Source organism: Cygnus olor, chromosome 10 (assembly GCF_009769625.2).
Source record: "Cygnus olor isolate bCygOlo1 chromosome 10, bCygOlo1.pri.v2, whole genome shotgun sequence".
Taxonomy (NCBI): Eukaryota; Metazoa; Chordata; class Aves; order Anseriformes; family Anatidae; genus Cygnus; species Cygnus olor.
In genome coordinates this window covers 2,094,756-2,113,474 of record NC_049178.1, presented here as the reverse complement: position 1 = coordinate 2,113,474, position 18,719 = coordinate 2,094,756, and the positions used below count along the sequence as shown (strand labels likewise).

The window sequence follows — 18,719 nt, the reverse complement described above, 5'->3', positions numbered from 1 at the left end:
AATTACTGTTTTATCTTTATTTTAGAGGAATGAGAAATGTCTGTTTTCTTATTATCCTTGCTTGTTCTCAGGCTCTGGAAAAGAAACAGGAAAAAAACGTAACAGCAAACTCAATAATCCTGTGTCTTTAATCACAGACGTGAAGATGTATCCTAAGTCACTTTTCAGAGCCAGTTTAAGTCTGTTAGGGTTTTTCTGGGTCAAGTGCGACTCCATGTGAATAACTGTTTGGTTTCCTTGCCTGACCCTAAGCAAATAAACCAGCAAGGAACTCCATCCACCACAAGACTTTGGCTGTAACCTATCACACACGAGGTACTTCTAAAGAGAAACGCTGATGCTATCTTCTCATAAAAGTCCATGTAGTACTTAGCATGCAAGTTAAAGAGTTGAGAAACTTGCAGGCTATATAGAAACAGAGAAAAACAGCAGAAAAATAACAGAAAAGAAAGGTGAAAAACATTTTGTATTTTCATTGTCTATGTTTTTTGACATTTTCTATATTTAGTGGAGTTTTTTTTTTTCTTTTTAAGTATGCTTACATAAATAAACTCTAGCAGATCAAACTCAAGGAAAAGACTACCACAACAAAATAAATAAACTTTGCATTTTAAAATGCAAAATTGGATGAAAAGACAGCTTAAACACAGTCTAGGATTAACTTTTCTTAGTGCATTCTTTTCTTGGCTGTGAAGCGATGGTCAAACTGGCCCATTTCTCTTTATTGAACCACTTCATCTAGCCATCCTTTAAGGATTTTTACCTGACTGATAGTTGATGAATCACCTGTGTACCCATCCTTCATTTCCACTTGCGGTGTGTTCTGGAAATAGCAGACTTTCAGGTGTTCACCAAACAACTACCAGAAACCTGCTGACATTTTACTCCCTCCTTCCTTGCTGAAAAGTTGAGCTAAGCCAGCCTCAAGCTTAAATTCCATGCTGCATTTTTTTCATCTGTTTAAATACACTGTTTTTCCCCCCATAACCAATTTTAAGAAACCTGAGCTCTATTGCCCTTTGAAGTTTGAATGACAAATTGCTAACAGGCAACACAGAAACCTATCTTGGTCTACAAGACAAGGAAACTGCTTCACTCCCACCCCAAATCAGGACATGTTCAATTCAAGCTCATTCAAAACACTTAGGAGAAGCTCTTTGTCTAGCAAAGAAAGGAATCACACTTTCTTCTCACGGTATGTTTGAGGAAGATTAACTATGTTATCTCTAATTTGCTACTAAAACCCTCATGTCCCCTCCTCACATTTAAGTGAGGCTTTACACAGTTCCATATAAAAAAACATTTCAATTTTTTTAACCCTCATTTATCAGGTTAAGAAAAGTAATGCACTTGAAAATTGACTTTTTTTTTTTAACATACGATGTTCCCATTAATACAAGTTTTTCTGTTTTAAATTCCTAAGTAAATACATTGAGAATCCCACAAAACTGTAACCACAGCAGTGTATTTCATATGATAAATTTTGAGAAACATTATTTTGGGAAATACTCTTCAAACAGCTCCTTCAACTGGTAAAGTGTGGGACCCAGATGGTATCCACAAAAGAGAAAGAAGTACCACTTGACAACTTGTAATAAAGCTGCACCCTAATGAACACTTGCACCCTAATGAACATTCATCAGGCCTTCTTGTTTATTTACATTTTGCAGCACCCAAGCTGCCTGTTAACAAGAGCAAACCTATTCAACAAAGTAAAACAAAAGAGGTGTTCAGCTTCTCTTTGCATTCTAAATGGAGAAGTGATTGCATCTTTCTGGTGAAGAGTTTACTAATAAGCCACCAAAACGTTTGATTGTAATACAGTGACTGTAAAAGCTATTACAGTCTAATTAAGCAGATAAATTTCATTTTCAGCTCTACAGGTAAGATTTTATTCCAGCCCCCAGTGCTTTCAGTCCATTGGTACACACAATAGGGAGAGGTGTGTTGAGTAAGAAAACCGGGACTTCAACAGCACAGCTACTGAATATACTTCTATAGTACATTATGCATATCTTGATTTATTCCTTTGTGTGACAGCTTAATTTTAGACTTCCAGTGTTGTCTAGAATGCTGCAACAGTCTCTCAATAGCACCTTAACACTGGAAACTATTAATCTGTATTTTGCAAGTCTTCCTTTGTCTCCAGCCCCTGGTCTTACTGTATTTTTATTACTTATGAAAAATAGCTGGCAGTATTGTCAAATTAGTAGGATTATCCTGGTTTAAAAAGGAAATTAGGTCAGTTATTTTACTCCCACCCAGCCTTCAACTCCCATGTATTGCTACAAGTCTTGCATCCTACAAAATGGTCAGTTTCCTGTGGAAAAGACAGGTGTGTGCTGCTGTCTGCTTCATCCCACACTGGAACATAACACTGAAACAAGCATGGTAGGCTAAAGCCCCATCACTTGGTACTAGTCTCTGCCAATACACACCTCTTGGTCAGAGCAGGAATGAGACCTGGGGCAGACTGTTCAGAGGCGCTCCTTTAGCAGGTTGTTTGTGATGGCAAAGAAATAAACTGGGCTGTTAATACTTCTGATATTTGAAGCACACCTAAAACCTGTCTCCAAAACAGTTTTTGATGTTCTCTTCACCCAAGCACATAGGAACACTCCTTCCAAACCTTACCTGAAATGGGGACTTATATGAAACAGCCACTCCAGAGAAATGCACACAGCCAACATTCAGGCTACTAACCATCTCTGACCAGAGATCAAGGAGGAAAGGGGTGACAGTGCCCTAGCTGCAGCAGTGGTCTTGAGAGCTGTTGCGGCTTCTGAAACACGGGGCACACAGCAAGAAGCAATTCTTCGTGCTCCCTGCAACACCTGCTGTCTCGGGCTAGATGCAAATCCAAGATCCAGCTGCATACCTGCCATACAGTGATCAGGAATACAAGTGCTCACAAGATGAAAGGCTCAGTGGACCAAGTCTCCACTCATTCCGTCTCAGCTCCTTTGCTCCTGGCCCCTTATTTTTTCCCACTATAGTTACTTTGTAGAACATAAGTTCAGAAATGCTAATTGTTCTTTAATAAAATTAAATAAAATAAATAACCCCACACTAAATTCCTGTTTTGTAGCAATATACTATAGCCCTACCATTTTCCTCCCTCATCAATCAATAAGAACACATTGCAGACAAACACTGTAAGCAATGAACACGGAAAGAGGCATCCCACCCTGCCCCTTACTGCATGGGCAGGGCAGCCTTGCTGCTTGCAGGCAGGATGTTCAGCTGCTCCCCACACAAGCAAGGAATGACATATCTTCCAGAGTTCATATTTTCTTTACCTTGTAGCAAACATTGCCCTCAGGGAAGAAAAGGTAGCAGCATCTTCTTTCAAAGCCTTCAGCTCATTTCGCAGCTTCATCATTGTCTCCGTAACCATCGCTTTCTCGTTTTCGTACTTGCTTTTTAAGTTGGCAAGGGCCACCTCTGCAGTCTATTGTTTACCAAGAAGAACAGAAATGTAGTGGTTAATGAAATATTTGACAAAGTTGTTATCTAGGAGATTTCAAATGGCCATTCAAATAATGAAATGTTTACTTAGTACTGGAATGTTAAACTTCTGTTCAACTTCTCTAGTAGAGGTTAAATAAAATTTCATCTTCGAGCACTGGAAATAGATGGGACATTTGGGGCTCCTACTACCATTAACCATGAAGCAGCATCTGGGAAGTTACAGAATATACATTTAGTGACACTTATCTCCAACTGCTAATAAAAATCAGACATTACATACTTCACAAAAAAAAGTGTATTTACTATCTCTCTATTTACACACATTAACCCTTAACTTGTATTTTGCCTATCTTACATTATGGTACATCATTATGCTAAAATACAAGTGCAAAAAGAAAACTGAAAGTGGGTATATATTTCTTAAATACAATACTTTAAAAAAAACAACTTGTATTACTTTAGAGGAGACAATGAAGCATGTCAGGTTGTCTTAATATCAGTTACTTTCACCTGCTGTACTGCTAATGTGTATCAAATGGCATGGTCCAATCCCCAAAGACTAATTTTACCTTTCAACCCTCTTATTTTGTCCATGCTCTTATATCACATCCTCACCTTGGAAAACTTTACTTTATTAGCAGTTTCAGAGAGAAGAGGATATGAACTTAAGAATTCATTCAAGTAGAAAATAAGCTTTACCTCTTTGCTTTAGGTTTCGTACATTAAACATAATCCGATATAATTCAGATAGATTGAATTTATCTCAAATAAAAACTTTCATGCATATGTGACAACCAAAAGCCAGTTAAAGCCCCAACACGCAGCTTCACAGGAGCACAACTTCGTGCCTGTGATGACACAGCCTGCCTCTACTCAGCCTTGTACCTTACAGGTATCAGGAAGAAGAGCTCCACTGAGTTTAAGAAATGGCAGTATGTCCCCAAAGACATACTGTTCCTCTGTGCTTAATAACCTAATTAAGACCCTGAGACTACAGCTATCACATCTGTAAGACCTGCTCACCTGTTTGTTGGCCTTCAGCACAGTTCTCAGAGTTGCTATCTGTTCTCTCTTGGTGCTCAGCAGGGACTTCAGCTTCAGGATTTCTTCCATGAGAGCTTCCTTGTCTTTGTCCACCACTGGCCCAAGTTCTTGAGTGGCAACTCGCTGCCTGGACAACTCAGTTGTTCTGTCCACAGCAGCTTGCAGGTGTTTGATCTGATCCCGGATTATTGCGATCAAGTTGTAAATGTTCATTGGTTCCTTCCGAGGATCTGACACAGGAGATGGCAGAGATGACACTGGAGATGGGCTGCTGTCACCGCTTCCGTTCTCTGCCTTTCCAAGCTCGATAGTTAACAGCCCCTTAGAAAGAAGAATAGGAGACCTCCTTCCCTTGGTCTCTGGACTACTGCGTCCTCCTTTACCTTCCTTGTAGTAATCCAGCATCACTCTGTTTGGAGTTTCGTTGTTGCACATGCAGACATGGTGGTATAAGTTGGCCAGTTCCTCACTGAAGGTGACCAGCTCATCTTGTGCCACACTAAGGCTGCCCTGTGTTTCTCCAGCAACATCAGTGACCTTCTTCAGCTCCTTCTCCAGTCTGGCCACTTGTTCTCTATCATGCCTGCTGGATTTCTCTAATGAGGCGATCTTTTCAGTGAAAGCTTGGCTCTCAGTTTCATATCTGCTCTTGTCTTCCTCATACTTAGACTCACATTCTTTGTATTTCGTCTTAAGATTTTTAAGTTCTTCTTTTAGGTCAGTAATCTCTGCCACAGCCACTTTGTATTTGCACTCCAGGATCTCTGGCCCATTGATGTCAACTTCATAATAATCTCCATCTTCATGGCTGTCCCGGTCCTTCTCGTTGTCGAGGGCAGACTGACGTTCCTTGCTGACCTGGAGCTTCTTCATTGCATTCAGGTTTTCAGTAAGCCTACCAACTTTCTCATGCTGCTCTGAGAGAGCCCCTCGTGTGTTTTCCAGCTGTTTCTGAGACTCCTGTAGCGTCGTCAACAAATTCACCTTTTCTCTTTCCATCTGAAAGGCATGAACACAGACATCTATGTGAAGGAAACTGTTCTACTAAGTGGTTTTACTGTAAGAGACAGAAGCTTAGCCAAGGTGCATGTGGTTACATAAACCTGATCACTTGTGAAATAGCCTTTTCAGTAATGTACATATTCTAAACACAAAATAAAACAAAAACAACTGTTGCAAGCAGTGTTCCTCCCCAAATCTTTCTAATTTCCACTCTAAAATGTGCATTTTCGGGCTTTTCTTCCATAGCTCATGGTCTCCTTGTAAAAAACAAAAACATTCAGCTGAAGATAAGCTAAAATTGACTGTTATCTTGCAAATTGTCAAGTAAATATAAGAAGACAGTCTATGGTAGAAGCTTGGAGCTTCATTAAAATATTTTCTAAATTGGATTAAGTGAAAATTATCACATGGACACGGAAGACCTTGGACATAATGAAAATTTTCAAGTTTCTCCTCTGAAAGTTTTCATTTTGAAAGAAACCCATTTTTTCCACAAAGATTTTTTTTATTAGAGCTCTCTAAAAAAAAATCAAAAATTGACAAAATAACCCTAAAATATTCCTAGGCGACATAAATATGTACTTTGTTTCAAGTTTTGCAATCTCCCAAAAGCGCATATGTAGAACAAAAATGCTTGACACCAATTAAAATTTTCTAATTTTAGAACTAAATATAAAAGAACAGCTATGGGTGTACAAAACTCCTTCTGATGAAGGTGACTGGAATAACTATCCATTTTTGAACAAAATACTTAATCCGTTGATTAAGTTTCTTGCTATGGGTGACACAATGAAGGGGACACAGCCTATACTGCTTCGAACAGAACACGATCGACTTGACCTTCTTTGAATAAAAAATAAAAATAAAGAATAAATGTCTGGCAGTGTAGAATCTATAACAGCCTCTAATTCTAAAGCAATTAGAGATTTTACAAGTTTAGATCATACTATATGGTATTCACCTGAGATGCTGAAAAGACAAATTCCCATCTGAAAAAACTCTAGCAGCTATTTAGAATTACAGTTATTTGGAAAACACATTTACCTGTACAAGCTGCTGTTTCAGCTTCTGGATTTCAGAAATGTTTAATTCACTCAGAAGATCTGAAACCAGACTTGGTGCTGGAGGGAAGCCTTCATTTTTCTTGGGTGTTGATGTATTATTCTTGCCATTGCTGAGTTTGCTGAGGCAATTTTGTTCAAATCCATTCATGATTTCATCGTTATTGGGCTCTGTGGCTTCATCGCTGAACTTCAGCCCATCCAATGAGATGTTCAGGTGACTGTTGTACATGGAGTCGTTGATGTTCATGTAGTGAGACAGCTCCTTACGAAGATTGTTCTTCTGCTCCCTCTCTGTCTTCAGCGTCTCTAAGGCCTCCTCAAGCTGACGTTCAGAGATCTCCTTCAGCCGAATGGCATCTTCCAGCTGGCTGTTAAGAAATTCTGTTTCTTCTTCAAGCCTTTTGATTTCGTGTTTCAGACCTTCAAATTCCACCTGAAAATACACAAATAGGGGAAGAAAGTACTAATGAAAACGTCTGCCTGCAAGGCACCAAGTAATTTTACTTCTGAATGACTTCTTTGAATATGGTGAGAAGGAAATATTTTTTTCAGTTCTGAAGTCTAGTTTTTTGCATTTTAACCGTAACCACTGCCTGCTTACCTTCACTGAGACCATACAATAAAATTTCTAAGGAAAGCGTGGAATGAGCTGACCTACTCCAGCTTAGTCAAGATAGCAGGCAGATGCAACGTGTGATAGAGGCATCACAAAACAGGCTTTCCTAGCACATTATGCAAGCTCTTCTCATGTTTGATTAACAAATTCCCTGACCAACCCTCCCACAAATTTCAGTCTCAACATTTCTCAAACCCAGCATCTCAAAGCTAACGCTTCCGATTCTCTGCTGCACTGCAGTTACAATGTGCAACTGGGCTTAAAACTGTTGAGGCACACCTAGCAATCGAACTCTGCTTTTATACATTCAAAATAAGATGTTCTATTATTTCTGTCATCATAATTCCAGCACATCTTGAGAGGGCTACAACTCAGGCAGCGAAACAAAATTTTATGGCATGCTTTAAGTTTATACCTCTAAGACTGCATTTTATTTTTTAACCTCTCTTGCACTGAAATTATGAACACCAACATGAGCATAAGATTTTGAATCTATTGAGAAAAAGCTTATAGAATACCCTTATCTTGAAGAAAGAAAACACGATAAATTACATATTCCACTTTTCACTAGCTATTAAAGGGATTTTAGGTGCCAATACGCACAATAGTGCTGACCCACATCTAACTGAGAAAAAGAGGATCCAACCATGGTAATTCTGTTTGGCAACTTAAGCCTGGGAAAACTTGATGGAATCTTCTAGTTACGTCAGTGGGATAATTAAAGCTTAATGAAATTCATCAAGTAGGATTATGACAGGGTAGAAAATGAAATAATCCATTGCCATTGAATTAGCTCTTGGTTCTAAATACGCCCACTGAGCTCAAATATTTAAGATTGCAGCATTTTTTCAAAGGTCCCAGGATACAATACCAGTAGTCAATAATTACTAGCAACTGACAAGATAGCATCTGCAGTTAAATTTGGTTCAACCCAGAATGACAGCATTCTTGAATATTGTTATTTTAGAATGTGAATGCAGAGACGGGAACTTTTACTTGCTTCTTCTAAAAGTATAAATGAGACAAAAATGGTAAAAATCAAAGGTAACCAATGACATAGCCTGAAATTCACCAGACCACTGCCTCTTCCAGTCTGCATATGTAGAGCTTAATAGCCCCTTTTCCCCTACCACATAACGTCAAAGTCCCCAAGCAGCTTAATTAGACCAGGCATAGGCAGGTGAGAACAGGTTCAACCTAGAACCCTCTTTTGGGCACAGTGAGGCCAAAGTGATAAACATTGGCGAAGAGTTCCACCTGGAAACACATGAAGTACAAAGACGATGTCTGATCTAATTACCTCCACAAATACTAACTGAGGGGAATTCTTGAGTTGTTCCAAAAATGCAGTTTTATTTTCTAAGATTATGAACATAGCTGGAACTGTGCACTGAAATGTGACTTTGTGAGATGAGGTCTGACAGTACAAAGTAGTTATTGACTACCGATACAGTTCATGAAAGTAGCTAGAAGAGAGGATGGAGACCAGGACTGGAGGGGTAATGCAAGCACTAAGTAGCAATATAAATATATGTTCAGAAATATACCCAGTTACAGACATGGTAAAAGAGGATGGATTGGTAGTGAATATTGCACAGATTGAACCAAGTAACAAAGCAGAGCGGCAAAGTATTAATTAACTTCCAACAAAGACAAAGAAGGCAATGGAAGAACTTAGAGGTCAAAGTAGAAGCAATACAGCCTCATGACTGTGTAGGAGCGGTCAGAAAGGACTTAAACATTTTTGGGACAACTGTCGGTACTAAAATTTTGGAGTTTGTAGTCTCAATAGTAGTATACATTTGCAAAAGTAGTGCTTGGATGTTCAAAGAATGAGACAGGACCATGCTGTAACACAGGAATTAACTAGTGCTATGAAAGCAATGCTCACTATTTTGAAACACTTGCCTGGTTTTGCTTCAGGACAGACACTTGTTTCTGGAGACAGATGTTTTCTTCTTCCAGCTCTGTGTAGTCTTGCAGCAAACGGGCTTCTCGGAATTTATATTCCTTAATATCATCTCGCAGACGGGCCCTTTGGATCTCCACATTCTGATTGACCTGGAAAAAAACAAACAAAGCCCAAAGTAAGGGCAATTTGGTCAGCTACAATTACATTTTGAAAATTCATCTTTTCTTTTGTGCACTAATCAATTAGATTCTATTCAAACAGAACCTCCCCCAAATTAAATTACAGAAAATGAAGTCTTACACAATAACTAGATTTTGTTTTCTTGCTTCTCTTACAAACTCTTTCTCCACTTTTGACAGTTAATGAGCAGGCAGGCAAATCAACATTCATACATGTTATCTCACCGACCATAAGCAACAGATGAAAGTTTACCAGATTGGAAGTCAATACCTGCCTCCACTAACACTTAAATGAGATGGGGCTTTTCATGAGAAAAAGAAAAAGATTCAGACGACTCCAGACACTCTTATTTGGACTTGTATTTGCTCCTGCTTTTCATCAGACCTTTTCCTTATGCCTAGTGCAACTGTTTGGAAATATGTTCTAATGAATCCTTTTGGAGAGAGACATTGAGCTAAAGCTGAAATGAAGTCCAAGATTCCAGGCAGAAAGAAAGAACAACTGTGGTGAATTACCAAGTGTTGCCTCTCCTCAGCCCCAAGACTCACACAATACCTCAAAAAAAAAATTTAAATCGTTGTTTTGGGATACAGGAGAAGGAAAGATCAGTAGATGGCATAGTGTGATCTTCAGACTATTCATGAATACACATGGATGCTTCAACACACTGAGCTGGGACGTATGAAGCTATGTGAATGGCTCGCTGTACTTACCTATGTGTGTTTGTTTTTTTTTTTTTCAACCATCCGTTCGAGTCACATCTTTAAATATTTAATTAAAGCGAAAAATGTTTCAAAACATTAGCAAAAATATCTTCAGAGGAAAAAGAGGCAACAGCTGCCCATAAAATAGTATCCAAATGTTAGCAATCCTATCTGTCAAGTGACAGAACGGTTTTCCAGCCAGTTTCCACTCAAAACACACGCCCGTGAAAGAGGCAGCCTATCTACTCAGCTATTCAGGTGACACGATCTTATTTCTGTTTTCATCTACGAAGCAGCATAGACAAAAAGGCTTCATCCTCAGGTACATTACTAAGGGAATTTGAGTTTTTCTCTGTATTGTTAGAAACAAAAATGTCAGCAGCACTACCTAGAATTGAGTAAAGTAAGGTCTGAGTCGTCTCGTGAGTGTACAGCAGGAGTACAGAGAAATAATACACCACAGGTATCAACAGGCACGTACGGAGAGCTGAGAGATAAAGGACGTGGTTTTGGAGGGAGCATATGCCAGGACTTGCACCTGGCACATTCTGAACACCAACTCAGAAACACCTGCAACTGTAAGAACTTAATGTAAAAGATAGCTGCCTCCCCTGACAGGCATTAGGCTATATAAACTTGTCTGTTATTTCTAGCTGTGAAGAAGAAAGCACTGCTTCCCAGTGCACTGAGAAGCAAAACCAAACATTCATCACTGAAACGAGACGCTGTGGTACAGTAACGCAGACGAAAAGTTGCTACACCCCATGAGCCAAGCGAGCACCACTCTTCTCTGCTGGTTCTTAACTACAGCAACGCCGAGCCCAGTGTCAGAGCTTGGGGGATTCTCCCTGCCTTCTGTATAGATGGTTTTGGCTTTGAGGTTAGAGCAAGTTACTGCAAAGCCAAGCCTAGGCTAAGATGCATCTTGTGACTCCACTTGGAAGCTACCTGGCAGATTCATTCAGCTACTAGCCAAAGCAAAAAAGCTGCAGTCTAATAAAACCTTTAACATATACCCCAGTTTTAGAACTGAAGCTCTGTAACTGTTTATCCAGTTAATGCTGTTTCAATAGCACTTTCGTCCAAGAAACTAAAGAATATCTAAACTCTCCTGAAGCTTCAAAACACATTTCCCCAGTCAAGTACCGGCTCCGTCTTTGCACAAACTCAGAGCTACGGGAACGACACGCGGCGGTAGCTGAAGGCTGCAGGCTGACACGAAATCAGGTCCTAACTTTCTCTTCGTAAGGACTGCACCGAGACCTCTCACCTTCAGCAGAGAGAGCCTCCAGCCAGATAATCCCACCTGTTTAACAGCTAAGACCATAAAGGCTCTTGCATCAGTCCAAGCTCCATAGAAATTAGGAGCTCTTCCCTGCAATTCTCCCCATTTCCGAGTCAGAAACACAAGAGGAGACCTCCCACCAAGCTGCGGGGGTGCTTCTCTCCCCTTCTGCCCCCAAACACCATTCAGGTTGCTTTGCTGCTGTTTGTCCACAGATGACCTAATCTTTACAGAGGTCGGCGCCTGGAAAAATCATTGAAGCCCTTCTTTTTTGGAGAAAGAAGGGTTTCTGTCCAATCCTGTCTATTTAATTCAGAGTAACACTAAGAGCTCATTATTTAATGTGAAAGTATTGTCATGCTCTGTCTAGCGCATTAAAAAAAAAATCACTATTTCAATGTGCACAGGAAGGGCAGATTTAAAAATAGCTCCTTTGTTTCCTGGCCGGAGAAGGAAGATATAACCTAGATTTATTGGCTGGATAGCAAACAGTACCTTCAGCTAGCTCTTAGCATTTTCCTGTCAGATAGACGTGTGTGCTTGCAAGCTGCAAGGCTAAATGGGCACCATGCTATTTCATACAAATGACCAAATGTCATGTTTTTTTTTGTGGAAAAGAAAAGCCACTGCCTCCTTTCTCAAACAGATTTTTGTATTATCCCCACCCAAAATAGTATTCATGTATTTAAAGACAGACACATGTACATTTCAGACGTTCTCACGAGTTGTTTCACGTGGCTAAAGCGCACAAAATGGTGAGCTGACCCACAGATAAGTTCGAACCAGAACCTTTCTGTGATTTTAGTATTTCTTGATGCTTCAGCACCTTAGAGGTTTCTTCCTTCCTCCTCTGCCCCAAATAACACCAAGGTTAGGAGAGAAGAGGGCGCTGGAAGACAAGGACGTGCTTGGCTGGGCTCTCAGCTATATGGAAAGTCGCATCTCCACCCTAAGGAAATCACAGGGCATTTACAAAGCATCCTTACCACTATGGGAAGGATCAATGGCCACAACACCCTGTTGAGCATTTGCCTACCTGACAAAGCCCCTCAAGTCCTTCACCCAGAGAATATTCACCCTACACAGAAGCCTCCCATCCATCCTGTCCAGGAAAGTACAGATCACGAAAACGACATTCTGGAGTGATTTCACCTAAGGCCACAGGCCACTGTGACCCTGCTGCTACAAAGTTTGTCTGAAGCACTTTTTTCCTCTGAGCTTTGCCTCAGAAGAGTCCTGAAAGGGGCGCCTTTTAGCAGCACAGGTGCTAGAAATACATGGATTTCCTCAGCCACGAACAAAGGATTGGTTTGAATCGGCTTTGTCTGCGTATCAAAACCTAACTACTTCCCTTCACACTGCCCAAAGCCTGCTCCGTAGCACCTGGTTTTCTAGCGCACCCTACGATATAACAACATGTATAATCTAAGCATGAGAAGTAAATTTATTGCAAAAAAATCTCAGGTAGCTGATTCCCCCTGTGTTATGGTTATTGCACAGCTCTGGGCATCATTCAGCCTCCAGCAGCAGCCAGAGGCTGGTCTTGCAGGCGATGCTCTACCATCACTAGCCCGATGCTGGGTTGCACTTAACTCCACGAGTTCCTGAGGCTGTGGATGAGCTCAAGTTCCTTGCTGTAATAAACATGCTCACACCTAAATTTACCTGTCATTATCATCAAGAGTCAAAGCTTAGTTTGCCCAAACTTATTACTAGTTCTAGGATTAGATTCAAGGCTTTGTGCAATAAATATTTCTAGATATGATCATTCCCTTGAGTTCTTCGTGGAAAGGGTTCACAAAAAAGGATGCAACCCCTCTGGAAGAAATGCAGTGTAGTCAGAATGGATAGCAACTAGCACATATTCTGTTGTTATTGGAAGAAGAAAATAAAACATCTCTTAGCGATTTTATTAAATATCATCATGAAAATTGGGAATAATAATCCCCGGACATTTATGTAACTCAGCGCCTTCTTTGTCAGCAGCTTTTTGAAGGAGGCATTTCAATAAGTGCCCTTCTGAACATCGCTTTCATACTCACAGCTGTCATCCCAGAAGAGCCAACCTCAATACACCTCAAGTACCAATGGTGAAATTAAGAACTCAAGGTCTGAACCACAGTGTGACCAGAGGCTGGGAGAAGCAGCTTTTCAGTACGTAAGCCCTGGTGTGAAGAGAACATGCCAACAGTGTGAAGGCACCATGGCTGGGGCGACTGCAAGCTGGGAAGAGAAGCATGTGTATTTCCCACACAATCCCTGTTCAAAATTTGGACTATATCATAACATACACACTCTCCCCACACATTGAAAGCAGGGAAATGGAAGATCCTGAGAAGCAGGCGCAGCCCACAGCAGCATCTCACGTGCAGCAAAAGCCTGGAGATGGGAGATGGTTGTGGGCATGACCCCCTCATGCTGCCTCTCGCCTATGGGCCCAGCGCTCAGCTACCTGGAGCTCCGGAGGACGGTAACATGAGGTGCTGCAGGCATTCCTCACTGATTCACAGGCCCACTGCTAACCACATGTAGCCATGCAGGTTAGTGTACATGCCACTTCTATGCGTATATGCGCATAAGGGCAGCATATATGGTTTCTTCACATTCTATGTGCCCCCACCCCATTTTTTTAAAGCCTTTTGACAGAAGACAAAGATAAGTTTAAGTATTTTCCTTCAGAGCTTTATCATTATTTCCTTGCTCATTTTTCATGTTCTTGTTCTACATGCAGGAAAATATATTTCATAAAACATACACACAAAACATAACTACAGCCCCAAACTTTTGTTCCTCAGGACATTTGTTCAACCATTCAGACTATTCTCACTGACGTGCTATAGTCATCCACTTACTGGTACATACTTATGATAGCAGTTATACTTTTATTCAATTTATAAGCCACAGACATCCCTCCTGGGCACTACACATGAGAAAGAGAAATAGACAATCGTCTGGATACAAATGCTCCTTTTTTTGTAATTGTATCCAGAACCCTTGTCCTCTTCTCCAAACACTGCCAGAAAAATTAAGATGCTCTCAAAAGTGTTTTATGACACAGACATGTTCAAAAGAAATATTGCAAAAGACAGACCACAGCCAGTAGAGAAAGTCACTGTTTTCAAGAATTTATAGAAAATGGTTTTGGTGACTTGTTCTCACAAGCCCACTGGAGAAAAACAGATATTACGTTAAACTTGTAGTTTAGACTTCTCCACTCTTTTATTCCAAGTCATGCCATGACACCATCTATCTGCTGAAAAGCTGCTGGACTTCCTAAGCTTTGGTGTGGCTGCAGACAGAGGTTGATACAAATAGGGGAGGAAAGAGGAAGGTGGAACGTTGTAGTCACTCAGAAGCAGAACAAATAGTATTTTGTGTGTTTTCAGAAGTTAAGTCAAGCTTTAATCCCATTTCATAACGAAAAAATTACTGAGAAAAAAAAACAAGAGAGATGACCCATATCCCACTCAAAGGCTCACTTCCCAGGTGCCTCTCTGAAATATTATTTTACTCTGTGAACAGTGAAAAATAATATGCAGTGGTATCTGCAGTCAAAAGTACCCGAGAAACTCTAAGTCAGCAGTGGTCTTGCAGGAATGTGAACCGCAATCAGACGCCACTGAGGCAGCTCTGCCAGCCACACAGCTCAGTGGCATGACATGAGCCTCCCAAACACAGTGCTGGGAACACCTGTGTTGCTTTTTTGGGTCGTTCTGCAACTAACATTAAGAGAGCTTACCAAAAAAAACCCACAACAAAACCTCACCTCTTTTGAGGTTTTACTACACTTGGGCCAGATGTCTATTTTATATTTTATGCGTTGGGAGCCACTTTGGTGACTGAATCTGATTTCTCCTTCCTAGTAGATTTTGCTGTTTTATTTTATTGGACTAGGAGACAAGCTCTGAAGAGCTCTAAATCACACAAGACATGCACAGTCTTCCCAAGCACAGTCAGGCTGAACTCTGTGACAAATATCCTGTAGTGAACAAAAATCAGGGATGGCAGGGAACTAACTCACAACACATTTATCCTTCCATAGGAAGAGGAGAAAATAACATACTATCCGTTTGTCATACCTTGTTCATAATGCTTTCAATAGCTCTGAAGCATTAACAGAAGACACACAGCTACACTGAAACTTCAGTAGCAGATGTGTACAAACACCTGTGGTGATGAGTTTTTTTTATTCATTTTTTCTATTTTCTAAAACTTGTCCTCTCATAACCAACCACCTACCCCATGATGAAGCATTTCACTGTGTACAGATGTCTCAGACTTTCTTTAGCTGTGATTAGTAGGGTGGTGCCCAGCATTAACACACACAGCTCAAGATTTATTTTGTTGCAAACCACTGAACAAAAAGCTTTGTGAAGCTGTGACATTAGGGATGGGTTTACTGCAACACCAAGAAATGCACTGCCATGGATTTCTTTTCCGTGCAATATTAGAGAGACCTGAGCTGAGACTCGGTTACCGCAGCGTCTCCAGGAGCCATACGAATCCCTCATAACTACTTAGACATCAGGCCTTGCTACAATGCACAAGTTTATTTGCTTAACGTGGTGTTTGCTCCCGACCCGTTCCAGCACTCGATCCAGCCCGGAGCCCTGCCCCTGTCAGGGTAGCGGGGAGCGTCAACATCTGCGGCGGGTGGGCCCCAGCCCGGCCTGGGGGCCAGGACAGAAAGGCTGACCCAAACTTAATGACAGTGTTACGAGTGGCCCTGGGTAACGTTGTTATTACAGTCTCCCCCTTCCTGCTCTGAATTGCTTGCTAAGAGCAGTTAAACTCCAGCTGCTTTTCCAATCTCAAATCTAAATGCTTGGCAGCTTTCCATATCCTTCGCTGCCACAAAGAACACGTTTAACCCTTCCAAAGCCTGCCAGTAAACTTTAGGTAGCTGTCTTTTCCCTCCAGAAGGGCTAGTGGAGCCGAGCCCAGCTCTAAGAAGCGTCACTGCTGACCAAGGCAGCGCCAAGCAATTAGTGTCGCAATTTCTTCAGTCACCAGCGGTTGTCACCTTCCCTTCTTCCTGTGACGAGGGGGTGTTTTCAGGGTCCACAGAGAAAGAGCGCTTTAGCCTCCGTACAATTACTGTATTTAAGCTGAATCAGAGCAGCCTTAACTAGCATAACCCCTGTTACTTCAAAACACAGCTTGGGAGAGCTGGAAAGTGCAAATATTCAGAGCAGGGCCCACAGCTGTCTACTGGTCACTGCCAGCATTCAAGTCAAGGGAAACATTACTCACTGCAGCTGGGGCCAGGCTGCCATCTTATGTGAGTATTAGCAAACCCCTGACAACCAAACCACCCAAAAGGTTAGGATTTCCTACAGGAACAGGCCTAGGGACACGAGTCCAGGTAACCCTCACAGTCATGGTGCAGTCTATCACTTCAGTTTGTTGACATAACCAGAAGCCTTGGCCTTTAATCATCAGCTGGGACTGTGACTCTCCCCCACACGGTACAGAGCTCCTAAAGGAAAGCTGAGGGACAGGGGAACCGACAGAGTGTGCAGAGGCACAGCCTGACACCGCCGGGGCAGCAGCCCCACTGCCAGCAGCCCCCAGAGCGGGCAAGGCCGAGTGGCAGCCGCGCTCATCGGCCTGCAGCCTGCTTGTGGCTAACAGGCTTGGAAGGGTTTTTCTGCATGCTTGGGCTCGTATTTTCGGATGCTCACACACAAGCTTGAGGCAGCTTCAGCTAGCCTTCCTCACGCTGAAAGGGGAAGGAAGAAAGGAGCCCGGTAACTGAGACAACTGCCCGCTGTGTTCAGTGGCTTGTCCATCATTCCCCAAGGTCTGGGAGGGCACAGGGACAGCTGAACACAGACACAGCTCGGTCATGTCTGAGCTCAAGCTCTGACACAGCTCTGGGGCAGCACTGCAGCAGTCTCCCTGGGGATGCAAGCTAGCAAGGGATGGGATAGATAAGGAACACTTCCAGGAAAACAAAAATGAACAAGCCAGCCGGGCTTACATAAGGAACACAGAAAAAACTACTCTGCATCTTCTGCTTTTTTTGTCTAACAGCCCACATTCAGGGGAATAACATAGTACTAAAGCTGCATCCTACATAGTAGCTCTAAATCATTTCATTTTTAAAAAAACATATATTGTGATATTGAACGTACTGCTTTTGTATTTCTAATTGAAACTAATTATTGAAAGCTAATAAGCACAATCAACCACTATATCAGCACTCCTTAACAGAAAACAGAATAAAACCCAAGAGTAAGATACTGTTCTGTGTGGAAAGGCCCTGGTGACTCTAAGGCATAACAGTACAGGAGACCACAAAACAAACTTTGAAACACTAACCTGCTGAAACTGATTTCAGACCACCAAAAGCTCTCAGGGTTTCATTTCCCATCTAAGGCATAAAATCTGTACTCCTCTAACACACCAGGTTAAGAGAGTCAATAAACCAACCTGGTTAAGCAACTCTCTTACCAGTCATGCACAAGTAAGCCAATGCAGTAATTCCTCAAACTCAAAACAGACAAGTTTCCCTACCTAGAAATTGGCCTTCAGCTCTAGTTTCAGTAAGAGATGACTCTTCTCCAAAGCAACTATGCTGTTGGAATATTTCCAACAGCCAGATGAGAACAGAGACTTTGGGTAGGTGCAGACACAGCCTGCCTCCTGAGCCTACTGCGGCAGTTCCCCCAGCAAACCCACCCAGCCCTGGCCCTAAACGGGTGCCAGAAGGGCCCCCAGGAAGCAGGCAAGTGTGCTCCACCTGCACTGCCTGATCAAGGTCTTGTTGTTGTTTCTGCTTTTTGATTTTATCATCCTCTGTTAATCAGTGATAATCACTGACCAAAACACTCGTATTTCAGCAATACCGAGGCCTGCTCCATACCATGCTTCATGCCCGCAGTTCAGAGCTGCACGACTCTGCCGCCGTGTCCTGCAACCCCATTAAGCTTGTTTCACCAGAAATGTCCACAGACCACTTATTTTCAATAATCTGAAGTACAAGTTTCTCCTGTTAATTAAGCCTGCCCTCCTCTGTTACAAGCTCTGTTGGAAGCTCATTTATTTTCTTACTCATAATTCTTACTCTAGTAAGAAAGCCCTATTTTACAGTTTCATTAACTGTTTCCAACAGTGACACTATCAGGCAGAGTAACAATAACATGCTGCAGCACCACACCAGAAACAACTTTATGGGACTTCAGCACTAGATACCACAGATCTGTCAGACTTAAAACAATTCACAATTAAAAGAATATTGACAAAATGTTGAAGTTAATACAGATATCAAAAAGACTAGAGGTCTCCTATTGTCTTAATTTCGCCGTAGCTAATTTATACGTAAAGCATGAGATAAAAGCTTGGGCTAAATTTATACTCCCTGTATTAGTGACCTATTTTCACAAGGTGCCACAGCTGCTACATGTGGAAAGTGCTTACTTTACATTAGATAATCCTA

General features: G+C 41.6%; 1 protein-coding gene across 7 annotated transcripts in view; it reads right to left on the bottom strand.

Annotated features, from left to right (window-relative positions):
- Positions 1-18,719, bottom strand: part of BICD2 (BICD cargo adaptor 2) — an 88,440-nt gene that overhangs the window by 11,762 nt on the left and 57,959 nt on the right. For all 7 annotated transcript variants that reach the window (XM_040569147.1, XM_040569144.1, XM_040569145.1 and 4 more), the window contains exons 3-6: positions 9,106-9,258; positions 6,562-7,014; positions 4,495-5,514; positions 3,300-3,451 (exon numbers count right to left, since the gene is read on the bottom strand). In XM_040569147.1, the coding sequence (XP_040425081.1) occupies positions 3,300-3,451; positions 4,495-5,514; positions 6,562-7,014; positions 9,106-9,258 (1,778 nt within the window). The remainder of the gene's footprint in view (positions 1-3,299; positions 3,452-4,494; positions 5,515-6,561; positions 7,015-9,105; positions 9,259-18,719) is intronic.